The sequence below is a fragment of the Mustela putorius genome, unplaced genomic scaffold, assembly GCF_011764305.1.
Source record: "Mustela putorius furo isolate JIRA1106 unplaced genomic scaffold, ASM1176430v1.1 tig00003988_pilon_pilon_pilon, whole genome shotgun sequence".
In the NCBI taxonomy this organism is placed as follows: Eukaryota; Metazoa; Chordata; class Mammalia; order Carnivora; family Mustelidae; genus Mustela; species Mustela putorius.
Window position 1 is genome coordinate 15,787,894 of NW_025422127.1, and position 15,510 is coordinate 15,803,403.

The 15,510-nt window shown below is 52.9% G+C and overlaps 1 protein-coding gene across 1 annotated transcript in view; it reads left to right on the plus strand.

Annotated features, from left to right (window-relative positions):
• The first annotated feature begins 296 nt into the window (after positions 1-296).
• WNT5B (Wnt family member 5B) overlaps positions 297-15,510 on the plus strand; it is a 106,947-nt gene continuing 91,733 nt past the window's right edge. Inside the window, exon 1 of the mRNA XM_045071546.1 lies at positions 297-958. Coding sequence (XP_044927481.1) covers positions 779-958 — 180 coding nt within the window. The 5' untranslated portion in view covers positions 297-778. The remainder of the gene's footprint in view (positions 959-15,510) is intronic.

The window sequence follows — 15,510 nt, forward strand, 5'->3', positions numbered from 1 at the left end:
GAGTCCCGCAGGTCCTCTCGGAGGACCAGGTCGAGTTCCGGGAGAAGGAGGCGGCAGGGGGAAAGGGGCGGGCGGCGCGCCTCCGGGGCGGCAGGGGTGGTGGGTACACTGGCACTCCCGCGTCGAGGCCCCGGGCAGTTCTGCGGAGGGGCCGAGGGGCCGAGCGAGTACGCCCGGGAGGAGGGAGGCAGGTGCGGAGGTCACGGTCCCAGCGCCTGGGAGGAGCCCTGGGGAGGGGTGTCGCGGGCTCTGCCGGTGGGAAGGAGTGAGCCGGGGGCCGGCGCGGCTGCCGGGGGGCGGGGAGGAGGCGCGGGAGGCGGGGCGGAGGCGGTGGAGCCCTTGGGATCCACTAGCCCAGCGTCGGCCCCTGCACTCCCTGCCGCGGCCGCCACCCGCCCCGCAGCCAACTTGGGGCCGAAACTTCTTCGGGTCCCGCGCTCCCGAGGAGGGCGCGCAGCCCAGCGACGACAGACGGCCGCGGCCCGAGCCGGGCGCCCAGGGCCCAGGGCCTCCCTCTGGCTCGGCCGCGGGCTCCGCTCCCCGACTTCCCCCCACCCCCTGAGCTCGGGGGTCCCGGACGCCGAGCAGGGAGTCCCCCCCAACGCCGCCGGCGGCAGTAGGGTACACGGACCCGAGACCCAGGACCGCCCGGGGAGGAGGGGCGTTCCTCCGGGCCCGCGGAGGCTGCCCCGCATCTAGGGGACCAAGCAGACGCGCCGGCGGGACTCCCGGAGCGAAGCGCGCTGGTCCGCGCCGCCAGCCCCGCGCCGGGCGGCGGATGAAGAGTCCAGTGCGGGGGCCCAAGCAGGGTCTGCACCGGGCGCCCCCGGCGGGGCAGGGCCCCCAGACCGCGAGCCGCCGCGCCCGGCCGACCCGGCGCAGCCGGGCGCTGGAAGAGCCGGGCCGAGCGGAGCGGCGAGCCGGAGCCCGCGGGCCTGCCGGGCGGCGGGACATGCAGGTAAGCGCCGACTGCCCGCGGTGGGAAAGGGAGCGAGCGGGCCTCCGCCGCCGCCCCCGGCCCTCGGCCGTCGCCGCCCAGTAGGCATCCCCGTCCCGGGTTCCGCGGCCAAAACTTCTCGGCGCACGGTGCCTTCGCGGTGCCCCGGGCAGCCCGGCGGCGTGCGGCTCCCGGCAGCAGCGAGGACCGAGGGGCGGCGGCGCGGCGGTTCCGAGGAGCGGGGCCCTGCGCTCGGCGGGGGAGCGCGGTGCTCGCGCGGAGCGGACGGCCGCGGGTCAGGTGGGGGGCAGGGAGCGCCCGGGGAAGAGCAGCCCCCCGCCCCGGGCCGCGAACAAAGCTGGGGCGGCGAGCTCTCCGCGAGCCGCTGCCTCCCGCGAGCTTGCGGGGCTGGGTGCCGGGAGCGCGGGCAGGTAGGTTGGGGCTTGCTCGCCCGCCCCGCCGCAGCCCGGGCTCCCGCGGCTCTGCGTCCCCACGGCAGGGCGGCCGGGGAGGGAGCCGGGTGTGCGCCGGGACCGGTTCGAGCCCCTCGGAGCTTCTTGCTCACTTTTCTGGGCTCAGCTGGACTCCTGTGAGCCCCACATCAGCGGACTGGGGTGAGGACTACATCTGGATTATTTTAACCCCCTGGAGCAGAATTAGTTTGGTGCCCGATTTCCTGCCTAACCCTCAGAGCAGGTAAAGCCCTGAATGGAATTGGCGACCTTTCTGTTTTCTTTTCCGCTCCTCGGCCTCATCCATCCCTGCCCTGGGAGAAGTGAGAAGGGACCTTTCTCCATCTTTTAGTGGAGCCTCCGTGGCTATTTGGCCGTGCACTCTAGTCAGAGCCAAATGTCCTCGATATTTCCATCCTGCAGGTCATTGTGAGAGATGATTCAGTGTATGTGGAGCACGATTGCTCCCGTTTTGCAAGAGGAAGACTGAAATGGTTCAGCTCGGGATTTGGTTACCCAGCTGTGAACCGAGGCATCTGCTGTCCGCTCTGCCCAGCCCCTCCTTCACTGTCTTCGCCACCTGACCACTTTGGCAACAGCTTTCAGTTACTACCACTCCAGGCAAAGTTTCAGCCTAGTACCTGAAGGAGAAAGGCGCAGGATCATGTTACGAGCCCTCTGAACTGCTACGGTCACCCAGGAACGTGCCCAATTGATAGAGCTGCACCATGCCACAACGTGGGTGCAGAAAACTCTGGGTCAGTGGGGCAGGGCCCAATACGAGCACCTACGCACCCACATGGGTGGAACCTTAGGGTGACTCCTTCTGTGGCTGGCCCCTAAGGCAACAGAGGGCCCTGGGAGCAGAGGGCACACCCTCAGAAAAGCCTGGGGACCCTTTCCTGGACCCAGCCATTCCTGCTGCTGTCGGGTTCACACATGGGCTTGACTTATCAAAAGCAAGACTCCCAATCTCAGGCATGGATGAGTGGATGCCAGGCCCCAAGCTTGTGCCCACATGCCTGTCCAGGCTCACAGACACAAGTCCTGGCAAACATATCAACCTATGAAAGGCTGAGTGGTGGTTTTCCTCCATTTCAAAATAGTGTCTGTTCTCTCTTTGACACAGAAGATTTGTGGTTATAAATAGCAAGAAGGAGGTGTGTCTCCTGGGAAGGGAAGGCAATGCTGGGAGACCTCTTTTGCACAATTGTGAGCAGTGATACATGTAGCTGGCTCTTCATGGGGATGAAGTCAAGTCCATGAGCTCAAGGGAAGGGGTAGACAGAACACCAGGTCTTGGCACTAAAATGTGCAGGTGGACCTGACCCCAGGCTAGGAGCTGAATAGAATAAAAGGATCTAAAGAGACAATTTGTGGATAAATTCCTAAGGGCAGCCACAGCTCCCTTTCCTATCTTAAAGAAAATCAGACCTAGGGCATGTGGCACACTGAGGGCGGGGTGGTAGCAGGGAGGGAAGGGGCACAGTTCTCCCTGCGTGGGGAACAGCAGCCGGCCTTGGAGGAACTGGCTGGCCCCCTTCCATGTGTGATTTCCTACTTTCCCAGGCTCTGGTTTCTTATGTATTTGAGTATGAATATATGAGCGAGGGCGTGTGTGTGGGTTAGGGGTTTGCCCAGGGTGCCTAAAACCAGTCTCCTCCTTAGTCCATTTGGCTATTGTAGTATCTCGAAGGGTGTCTTACTGACTTGAAAAAAAACTGTTTCCTAAAATTGTTTCTATCCCCAAAGCATAAGTGAAAGGGTTCTTGCCAAATTGCTGGGTGCCATATGCTGCAAAAAGCAGAAATCTGGGATTGTTATTCACCTGCATATTTCATGCCCCCTCACCCCCACACTCCTCACTCTCATGGCAGCTGAAAGATTATTTCGTTTGCTCTTCTTCAAGAAGGGCATAGGCCTAGTTCTAATTTTTACTTCTAGGATGGTTCTTCTGGTTTCTGGATTGCTCCACCTGGCATCTCCAGCAGGAGAGGAAATTTTTATATGAGGTGATAGTCCTTACCTTCTCTGAAATAACAACCAACACGTCCACAAAAGCGTTCCTGTTCCCTCTTCTGATTTTGTTCTGCCTAGCAACTTTCCAAACTGTCATTTACCTCCTTAGTAGTCTTCTACACAGGTCTTCTCTCGGCCTCCACCTTTTCCCACACCTGAATGCCCCCCTCAGTTATGGTGGCGGTGGTGGTGGGACTGGCTTTTGTGTCTCCTCAGGTCGTGCAAGACTCACGACAGCACTGATAGAAAGATCCCCAGCAGGGAGGGGCGCCTTGGGTGGCTCAGCGGGTTAAAGCCTCTGCCTTTGGCTCGGGCCCTGATCCCAGGGTCCTAGGATCGAGTCCCTACGGGGCTTTCTGCTCAGCAGGGAGCCTGCTTCCCTTCCTCTCTCTCCTCCTGCCTCTTTGCCTGCTTATGATCTCTGTCTGTCAAATAAATAAATAAAATCTTTAAAAAAAAAAAAAATCCCTAGCAGGGAGAGGATATGGGGGCTTCCCCAGCCTCATCAGGGCATTCTTGGCTGGTTTCTACTGAGCATCTTCCAACTGTGGGCAGGAATCCAGGAAAATCCAGCAGAGGGTTTGGGAATAGAGACTGTGATAGGGATGAGAGGGTCGGATAGTTTACAATCCGAGCCACCTTTGAAAGTAAAAATAACCTTCTACCCAACTCTGAGGAGCAGTGTGACCCCTTGTTGGCGGAGCCCTGGGAGCGGGCCTGCTGTTTGGGGCAGTTCCTGCCGCAACCTCCCTGCAGCGAGAGGTGGTGCCCCAACTCCATGCAGCAGGTGAGAGCTCTGCCACTACTCACCCCCCCCCCCCGCAGAGGCCCTGTTTACCTGGCTAAATTTAAGCCTCCACCCCCTCCCTCCCAGTTCACCCCACTGGCTGGCAGTCTGGTTACTGCACTGGCTGCTCCAGCAGCATTTCCTGACTTTTTTGCCCCTGTGGTTGCTATTGGGTCTTTTGGGCTGCATGAATCCTCTTCTAAACTTTCTAAAGTTGGTCTCTCTCCTCCCTGCTTCTCCACCCATGTGGCTTTCTTCCCAACTCTTTTCCTCCTGGGTGACTTGAAACCTGTCTTGGTACTTGGAGGAAACCTTCGAAGTGCCATGCATGGAAGTTGCAGGACACCTAGACACAGACTGCCATCAGAGGTCCCCAGGGCCCTTGCTGACAGGTCACTACCCAGCCCCACCCACCCGTCTGGCTCTGGGACCCCCTAAGAGGAAGTACCGTGCTGGTAGCCATGCAGTCCTTAAAGGGTGTTTTCCCAGACTTTGTTTTTGCACCCCCAAACCTCCAAACTTCCCAAATCCCAACCTGTCTGTATGTTCAGTTCTTGACATAGCCTCTTTTCCTGAGGGGTTGCAGTGAAGATTATATTGCCCATGGGCTGGGGGGGAAGGGGCGGAATGCATCGTAGCCTCTGGTTTCGGGGTGTCAGTTGTCACTTCCATAACGTGAGGACTTTGGAGGCCCCTTCCAGGGCTAGTATTTTGTCATTTTCAAGAGCTTTAGCTGGTTCTGTTTTAGCATTCCCTCTGCTCGGGCCCAGGCCTGGGAGGGGAAGCCAATCTGGGAGCCAATCTGGGGAGGTGCGTTCCCCCCAGAGGGGCTGGCTGGGCCGGCTTCTTTCACTGAGTTACTGTTCCACAAATCGCGGTCTTGCAGGCCTGGTTTGTGGTCGAGCCTGAGGCTCTGGTTGTGCTCCTGGCTTTGCGCTCCAGCCTGGCAGGGGACTCTGTGGTTAGCCAGCCTCCGGAGGAGGATTGTGGCGAAGCTCTTTCTCCAGCTTCGGGTGACTTGGGGCTGGTGCCTGAGTTCCTGGGGGGAGGCCCCGGAGTCCATTCTTAAAAGGGTTTCCAGTCCTCTCTCCTCTACAGCCTCCTTGAGCCCCAGAAATGCTAACTCCTCAAAGGTTGCTCTTGTCTTGACTAATTGATAAAAGGTAAGGAGTGGATTTCCCCAGGCCTGGAAACTGATAGCTGGGCTTAGTTAGAAAAGGCAGTGGGTTAGAAGTTTTGGGTTTGCAAACTTTAGCCCCGAAAGGTCACTTGAGAGTTATCTAGAATGTTTAGTCGGTAGATCTGCTCTGATTCCTGCTGGGGGGAGCGAAGACTATGGCGGCAAAGCTTTTCTGACCCCAGCTGGGGGTAATCCGGGATGCATCTCCCCTCTGCCCCGCTTCCAAGAAGGAGGAGCCAAGACTTTCAGGGAAGAAGCTACAGTAGCCTGAGCTCCTGGGCCTGCCCTTGGGATACCCCCTGGGTCTGAATCAGGACTCTTATACCCCCTGTATTTCTCTTCCCAGCAAATACCCCACAAGGGTGGGAGGCTGGGGGCAGCTGAAGCTCCTATGAGTCCCTTCATAGATCATCTCTAAGATTATATACCTCACTGTTGAGAAACTTCTCCTGGGAAAATTTCAAGAACGAATTACTAAAAACTTCACACAGATCTTATTTGGGCTGCAAGGGCTGCAACTGTTAACCTTCAAAAAGAGATTTTGCACAGAAGGTTAGAACTAGAACATTCCAGGTCACATGCGGGAGCAGGAGCTGACGAATGGGGCACGGGCAAGGGGAGGGGAGAAGAGGTCGGGGAGGAGTTCTAGATTGTTCTATCAGGATATGCCATGATACAAGAGGCTGTAGGGAGCTGAGACAGTAGAGACCAGGGCTTTGGAGTTGGGCTGCCTGGGTGCAAATCCCAGCACTTAGTAGCTAGCTACGTAGCCTTAGGCGACGCAGATTACCCAACTTCTCCATGCCTCAGTTTCCTCCCTTGTAAAGCAGAAACAGTAACTTTATACTTATGTGATCACTGTGAGATAAGTTTGTGGTAAGCTTGGTGTATATAAAGCACTACCACCGTGCCCAGGACTTTGCGGGGCTATGGAAGCGTCAGCTCTTCTGGTGCTACTGCTGAAGACCAGTGGGCAGCGTAGTTAGAAGTCCTTTGTCCCTGCCCCCTGCTTGCTCTGCATCTAAAGACAGAGGCTGTTCTGTGTGGAACACTAGCAGCAAACCAGCTGCCTAAGTCAGCGTGTGCTCACCAGTTCTCGAAGGGCTCTCGTGAACACTGGCGGTGTCCAATCAAGCCTAGATACTTTGTTTTAAAGATTTTTTTTTTAAATGTATTTGAGAAAGACAGACAGAGAGCACAAGCAGGGGGATAAGGAGCAGAGGGAGAAGGAGAAACAGACTCCCCACTGAGCAGGGCACCCAACATGGGGCTTGATCCCAGGACCCTGAGATCATGACCTGAGCCAAAGGGAGCCGCTTCACCAACTGAGCCCCCCCAGGTGGCCCAAGCATACATATTTTGATCATTACTTCAACAGGGATTGAGGGTCCCAGTTTGTGGAGTGACACAGGATGGGAGAACACAAATGTTCAGGGTTGGCTATCATGAAGGGAGGGAAAAGTGGAACAGTCTCAGGAGGAGAGTGGATTCTGATGGGGTCCTGTAGGGTTGAGATGGGAGCAAGTCCCTGGCTGGGAGGGAAGGGGTCTTGCTGAGCCCATCTCAAACCCATCTGTTGTTTAAGCAGGTGCGGATATATTGCCTGTGGTTGGAAACCAAATTCTTGACATGTTGTATTTTCTTCTTCTTAAAAGGGTAACCTCTATGGTATTAGATCTAAAATAAGCTTTCAATATAAAGGGGAAGATGAGATTTGAGAGTTTTCCTTTCTCTCCTGGGCCAGGTCTGGCTCCCGCTGTGACAGAGCTCTATAGTAGATCTGCAGATGGGAACGCCTCAGGGTCTCCCACTCACACGTCCCCGGGTACCAAGCAGGTTCCCAGATGGAGTGAAAGAGGTGGTGAGGGTTTATAACACAGCAGTGGGTAAAGGAGAGTTCCCTGTGCAAACTGGAGAGCCTTCCCATTTACAGGCATTCCAGTTCAGACATACAGAACTGACTGTACACCCTCCGGAACATCTCTGCCCTCGCAGGGAGCCCTGCTCCAGAATGGAGGCGAGGCTGCCCCTGGGGGGTTAGATTGGGTCCTTGAGTTCGTCAGAGCCCAGAGATTACCTACCATCGGTCCTAAAGTAGTTGCTCCTAACTTAATCTTCCAATTTCTGTAAGAGAAAGGCGTCTCTTCCAGATGTGTCAAAAACAGGCATTACAAACAGGGTTCCCGACAGGGTTTGTGTGTCATTCCTGAAATTCACAGGGCGCTTTCACACTCCCTTACCCTCCTTCCCTCCGCTGTGACTTAAAACACAACCCAGCTCCGGGGCATGTGGATGGTTCATTCAGGTGAGCGGATAAGTGTCAGACTCTCGATTTCAGCTCAGGTCCTGATCTGAGTCTCTGACTTGGGTCTTGAGATGGAGCCTCATGTTGGGCTCCATGCTGAGCATGGAGCCTGCTTGAGAGTCTCTCTCCCTCCCCCTCCACCCCTCTCCAGGACCCGGACGCGCACTCGCTCTTGCTCTCTTTCTTTTTCTCAAACAAAAATTAAAAGATAAATTTGAAAAAAGACAACCCAGGCCTGCAGGAAGGTCTACCGGGGCCCTCCACATCCTGGGTCCTGCCTCTCCAGCCTCGTCTTGCACTTCTCTCTGTCACACCCAGTTAGTTTCTGCCACACATCGGTGTGCCTGATGCGGCCCAAACTCCTGTAACTCTTATGGGGCCTCTGTACCTGCTGCTCCTTCTCCCTGGACTGTGCCCACCCCTTTTGGGGCCTGATGGCTCCTCCCCACCCATTCAGATCCTGGCTTCTCAGGGGGTCCTGGGAAGCAGAATTGCCATCTGCCCCCTGGTACTCTCTGTCTTTCTGGAGCCCTTGCTGCCATCTGAAAGTCTCCTGTTCTTCTGTTAGTTCTTGTTAAAAGTCTGTCCCTGCCCCATGTTTGTCTGGCTCTGCAATGCCCCCTCAGAGCTAACACAGCATCAGAACAGGGTCCAAGCTTAGAAGATGTCCAACATATATGCTTGTTATTGTTAATCTAAGGGCAGTGAACGTTGGAATTATATGGCATGTTCATTGCTAGAAATTGGTCCATTGTGCCTAATAAGTGTGCCATTTCTTTACTGACTTTCTGATGATTCTTGAATTATTCACATAACAAATACTGACCCAGGCACACCCCAGGTGTTGGAGATCCAAGATACAGTTCCAGACACGCCCCAGGTGCTAGAGATCCAAGACACAGTTTCAGAACTTCAGTAGCTTTCCTTCTGGTAGCTTCCACAACAGGCAAGTAACAAATGTGCCCTATTCCAAGACCTCTCAAGTCGTTTATCCTCCTGTATCTTGGGCTTCAGAGCCATCTTGTGATTGTGAATGTCACCGGCGGTTTGGGCTTGCAGCATAGGGTAGAAAAGCAGAAAGAACGGGAAGCCATAGGAAACCGTACAGGCCCAGTAGTGTATCCGTGACATGAAGCGCTGCCCCGACCTGTGGCTCAGGCTGGATCCTCAGGTCCTTTTGAGGGGAGCTGGAGCGTTCCTGCATGTTGCCTTTATGGGGGAGAGGGGAACAGTGTTTACCCATGTCTGTGCCCAGATTGAGAGAAGGTGAAGGAACTGGTTTCGGGGTTCCCCAGGTGCCTCAGTTCCCGGGCACTCAGTCATGCCCCTTGCTAGGCTGTCGTTCCAGATGACTGGAACCATCTAGAAGTTACTAGATCTCATCTGTTCAGTTCCGGGTTGCCTCACACTGGTATCCAGGAAAGCCACATTGAGTATAATTTGAAATGAACCAGTAGGAAAAGATTTCAGTTTGCGACAGGCAGTTGCTCCATCACCTCCTCTGTGATGCGTGGCCTCCGACTTTCCCTTCTCACAGGCAGCGGCTTTCCTGGTTTCCTTTATCCCCATAGACCTCTTCTCCGCGTCCACGTTGGGGGCCGTTAACACCCTCTGCACTCTTACCCACCCCACATTTTCGTCTCCTGCCTGCTGGTCTCCCTTGACCTTCACATGGCCTGCCGCTTTCTTCGGCAGGAGATCACCTCCAGGAGATCCAAGAGCCATCCCAGCCTCCCTCTGGCCTCTTCCCTTAAACCTGCTCTTCCCACGGCCTTCTCTGTCTATCCTTCTTGAGACATATACTCTGGAGTCATTCTTCCCCCCCCCCCAAGATTTCATGTATTTATTTGAGAGAGAGAGCATGAGCAGGGTAGAGGGAGAAGCAGACGCCCTGCTGAGCAGGGAGCCCAACGTCGGGCTCGATCCCGGGACACTGAGATCATGACACGTAACCGACTGAGCCACCCAGGCAACCCCCCCACCCAGAGTCATTCTTGATTTCTCTCTCTCACCAACCACATCCAACCCACCAGGGAATCTTGTCCTGTCTAATTGCAGAAGATACCCAGATTCCCGACCGCTCTTCACCTCCCCCACCCCTCTCCTGGCGCATTCCACCAGCAACTGTCTCTGGGGTCTCAGGGACGGACTCCTTGCTGGTCTCCCTGTTGAACCACCTCAGATCTGCCACTCTCTCCCTCAGAACCCACTGGTGGCCTTTGGTCTGGCACAGGGAAAAGGCCAAGTCCTTACAATGGCTCACTAGCCTGGGCGACCTGACCCTTGCTTCCCTCTCCGACCTCATCTATTCTCTGCCTTCTCTCCAGCACGTGGTCTTCTTGCTGGTCTCTGAGCCCAGCAGGCGCTCTCCTTCCCCCTGCCTCGGGGCTTTGCTGTTCCTCCGCCCAGGCACTGCCCCTGCCTCCTCCCCCTGCCCCCTCGGCTCTCCTTCTATCACGTGTCACCTCAGCAAGGTCTTCCTTGGCTTCTCTGTATAAACTACAGCCCTTGTACCTATTTTCAACTCTCTTTTCTGCCTTCTTTTTCTCATTAGTACTTATAACCACTGAACATACATATTTTAGTATGTTTTTCATATTTGTTCTCTTGTCTGTTTCCTCTTACTAGAATCTCAATATCCCAAGGGCAGGGATTTCGTCTGTTTTGTTCAGTGCTGTATCTTGAGCACATAAAACAATGCCCAACATGTAGCCAGGGGAGGGATTGAAGGAACTGCGGGGGGGGGGGGGTTTCCCACATCAACCTTCCAAGTGGAAGAGGGGGTCCTTCCTCTGCTCCGTGGCTCCCCATTCTCCATCCCTCACCGGATCCCAGAGACACGGCACCTGGGGTGAGGTTGGAAGGGAAATCTGTGGCCCAAGGACCTACTTCTCTTTGTTCTAACTGATGAGATTGAGCTGTGCTCACTAAAAAACCCAGAATTGTTTTCATTTTTTTCAATTCATCCCTGTTTTCATGGAAAAACATGGAGAAAAATAAAAGTGTGAATTCCAAGTTAGAGACAATCACTGATATTTCAGAACATTCCTTCTTAGTCTTTCCTGCACACACGTGTCCAGGCACCTCTGTGTTCATAGACGTGTTTGGGTTTCTGATGTGCTTTCTCCCTTCCTGCTGGCAGGGCCTTGAGGACAAGGACTGTGTGCGTTCCTGTCTTGGGTGCCGCTCATAGCCTGACCTGTAGCAGGTGCACAAACTTATAGATGAGAGGAATGACAGACAGGTGTGTGGTCTGTGCCGAGCCAGTCCCGGAGTTTCTCTGCTTTTTGGTCTCAGGCCCAGCGTCACACCTTTACTTTCCACTTTTGTTTCCTTGTGGCTCTAAAATGGTGTTTCTGAATTTCACCCCTATTGATTATTTTGGACCTGATCATTCTCGGTTGAGGAAGGCCGTTCTGTGTGTTGTAGGATGTTCAGCCACATCCCTAACCTTGCCCCACTAGACGCTGGGGCACCCTCCTCCCAGGGGTGGTAAGGAAACGGGTCCCGTGAGGGCCAAGTCTCCCCTGGTTAAGCACCATTGTTCTAACGTGTCTCTCCTGTTTCCCTTGTTTTCGTGTCCCCTAAATCCTTTGGAATTGACCTTTGCCTGTGCCCCTGCCCGAGTGCGAGTTTTTAGGCATCACATGTGATTTAGGGCCATAACTTTCCCACCGGCTGTTTGTCCCTAGTCCGTGCCCCACAAGGGCACCTCTCCCCCTGCTCCCACAGGGGCCTGCTGTTGCTCACAGTCCCTGTCCTACTCAAAATTCTTGGGGGTGGGGGGCTCCACGTTTCCCATCTGAAGAGCTATCTTTACTCTGCTATTCAGAGCCCTTGGAAATCTTACCCTGAGCCACCTCTCCAGATCTCTCTCCGGCTACTTCCCTGTGTTGCAGCCAAACCAGAAGACCTGCTTCTCAGGCCACGGGCTCCTCTCCGATGCCTTCCCCTTCCTTCTCCTCCTATCTGTATCTGTCTGTTCTTCACGGTACAGCTCACATGCCACCTCCCTGGTCACCTCTGCCAGCAGTGACCTCTCTGTGGCTTGGAGCTGGCTCCCTGAAGAGCTGTTCCAGTTCAGGGGACATTTGTGACGATGGCCCTTTCCACACTTTGCCCTATGTTGTAATTACTTGTGTTCACGCCCCTTTTCACCACTCGTTGTGTGGCTGGCTAAGCTGTCTTCCCACGTGCAGCTAGGCCTGTACCCAAATCACCTCCAAAAGGTGAACAGCCATCCTACTGACCAAGTGGGTCCCCAGATTGAGTGAGCTCTCCCGTAGCCGAAGGGGGCTTGTTGTTTACTGGGTCATCGTTCAGACAGATCATCAGCCTTCTAGACTTCACGTCAGAGTAGCAGTGGTTTTCAAACCTTGATAAGCCTTCCTCCTCCCTGCTGTCTGCCCCCTGTCCAGTAGAAAGCGCATGGCCTTTGAGGGGCAAAACGGACTCTGGGTTGAACCTCGACCAACCTCACCCTGGTTATTTAGCTTTTCTGAGCTCCCCATTCTTCATCCTTTAAACATTATGAAAGGGTTAATAATGCCCAACTCATACAGTTATTTTGAGAATTCAGTGTGATAATGTACGTGAAGCAGGGTGTTAGAATTTTTCTCTAGTTCATCACTGAAAAAGAGAAATGGGTGTCAAGAAATTGTCATCGACATGCTCCAAATACCTGCTCAGAGTTTGGTCCAGGAGAATTGAGTCTTTCATCATCGGATGGGTCTTGACCTTAAGGAGACAGAGGAGACCTGAGAGACACTGCCCCATGCTCTGCAGCTCCCGGCTCTCGAAATCCTCCCTGAGGACCCGGTATGAGAGGGGGGTTTCTGAATGCTGGAGATGATGATGCCTTTACTCATCTTCCCTCTTCTCTTCCCACTGATGGGCCTGGCACTCGGTGTTGTTACTGCTTAATAATACCGATAAATTAAAGAGCTGGTGGCTTCTACAGAGGTTAAAATCCCCAGTTTGAGGAAGCTAGTCTTGAACTTCATATTTCCTCATTACTAAGATACATTTCCATAGATCTGAGACTAGGACGCATCTTAAAATCAGTGGGTGTCATAGTTTAATTGCGAGAACTTTTCTTTCTTAGTGGTATGTAATAATGGTGCATTTTAGAATCCATAACTTCTAATAAGTCAGGTAATGTCACTATTGAGCAGAGGACCTGTTGTCATTTCCTGGTGCCTGCCTTAGCGTGCCCTTGGAAATGTGCTTCTGTTATTTTGCCAAATAGGATAGTTCAAGTATCACCTTCATGTTGAACAGATGTTCCCACTAACAGTTTGAACTTGACATAGGAAATGTTGGGCCGAGAGCAACTCGTGCTCCAGGATGCCCAGCCGCCCAGCAGCCACTGGCGAATCTGAGGTCTGTGCTCTCTGCCCCTGTGTTACCAGGGAGCTTGGGCAGAAGATGTCTTGCACGAGTCTCCCTGTCCTCCTTCCTCAGAAGGTTCACAACAGGAGCCGTGCCTTCCCTAGCTCACAGAGCAGTTGTTAAAATTGAGACGGGGATGTATGAAAGTAGTTTATAACCAGTGTAAGACACTGCTCCTACCTTCTTCAATAAATGGTCGTGGAATAGTCGTGGAAATGTGGAAATGTGCAGAGTGGAAATGTGCAGAGTGGAAATGTGACCCAGACAAAGACTTTTGAAATCCACCGACAAGATGCAGCCCAGGGTGACTCAGCACTGATTCATACCTGGCACTGGTCTTCTTATTTCTTTATTTCTAGGAAAGAGTCTTTGAAACTTTGTAGGAGCCTGTCTGGTAAAGGGAAATAGTATCCCAAAGGACCAAAGACAAGTTCTATCCTCTAACTAGAGTGTGTGCTTTTCTCATTTTTCTCCATTTTGTGTTTTCCTGTTTCACCACCGTGGCTTTGGAAGCTTCGTCAGATCAAGTATCATCATTGTTAACACAAATGTGGAGCCCCTGGGTGGCTCAGTCACTTAAGTATCTGCCTTCGGCTCAGGTCATGATCCCAGGGTCCTGGGATTGAGTCCTGCATCGGGCTTCCCGCTCAGTGGGGAGCCTGCTTCTCCTTCTGCCCCTCTCCCCACTTGCGCATGCATGTGCTCTCTCTCTCTCAAAAATAAATATATATATTTATATATATATAATAACATTACATTAACACAAATATCTTTCTCATGAAAGAGTGGGTCTAATCTCTTCTGTACAATACTGAAGAAATCAATCAGATTGTGCAACCAGATAGATGCCAGCTCAGTCTCAGCCCTGACAGCAGTGTGAGTAGCACACAGAGGTGACCTCAAGCAAGTTAGTCCCAAACCCTCTTGACCTCAATTTTCTCATCTCTTAAAACCCTTAAAGAGGCTCTGGTGAGGATTACACGGAATGCATGCAAAGCACTTCGCAGGGCCTGACATACAGAAATCCCTCTGTAGATCTTTGCTCTAATTATGCTCCTAAACAACAACGAAAAATCAATAGTGACTTATTCTGCTGACGTCTTCAAAAGCGTGGCTGTGTGTGGAAAGGGGATGGAGTTGGTGTTATTTTCATAGTTAGACACAGCAAGCGTGTCCATTCAGCAGTCATCGGACCTCAGTGCAGTCACATCACTGGAGCCACACAGTTTATGATACTATAACCCAGTCATGGGAATCCGGGTCCAAAGCTTACCAGACAGCTTTTAAATACTTTCTTTCCTGTGAGATTTTTGAAGTGTGCCATCCACGTGCTGAGGACTAGTCTTCAGTGACATCCTCCTTGTAGCCTTAAAAACTGGCGCTGGCTGCCCTGAGAATGGAGCTGTGGGGAGGTGGGCTACCATGGCTAACCCTGGTCCAGGAGGGAGCACACCCTTCTGAGAGAATGTCCTGACCTGACTTCTACGGTCTGTTGGAATCTGGGGTTAGGCTAAGTCTCAGAGCCCAGACCCATACACTTCCTACGCCTGTCCTCTGTCTCTTCACGTGCTGCCCTAATCACCACAGCTGAGCGGCGGGAAGGCTTCCTACCTTTCCTTTTTAGTCAGCTTCACTGAAGTATGACTTGCAAACAGTAAAATTCACTGGTTATACGTGCGCACGTCCATAAATTTGGACCCCCTTGCAGCCACCACCCCTATCCTATTACTACTTCCTGAGAAAGTACCCTGGACCCCTTTACAGGCTCCACAGGCCAGCCCTTCCCCCCAACCTCAGGCAAACACTGACCTGATTTATGTCGTTCTAGACTACTTTTACCTGTTCTAGAATTTCACGTGCCTAGAACTGTACCAAAAGTCTCAGTGTTTGATATCGAAGAGATTACTGCCTATGTTCTCCTCTAGGATTCTGATGGATTCCTGTTTCACGTTGAGGTCTTTTATCCATTTTGAGTTTATCTTTGTGTACGGTGTAAGAGAATGGTCGGGTTTCATTCTTCTACATATAGCTGCCCAGTTTTCCCAGCACCATTTATTGAAGAGACTGTCTTTTTTCCACTGTATATTTTTTCCTGTTTTGTCGAAGATTATTTACCCATAGAGTTGAGGGTCCATATCTGGGCTCTCTACTCTGTTCCACTGGTCTATGTGTCTGTTTTTATGCCAGTACCATGCTGTCTTGGTGATCACAGCTTTGTAGTAAAGCTTGAAATCAGGTAATGTGATGCCCCCCATTTTATTTTTGTTTTTCAACATTTCCTTAGCGATTCGGGGTCTCTTCTGATTCCCTACAAATTTTTGGATTATTTGCTCCAGCTCTTTGAAGAATACCAGTGGAATTTTTATTGGAATGGCATTAAAAGTATAGATTGCTCTAGGCAGTATAGACATTTTAACAATGTTTATTCTTCCGATCCAA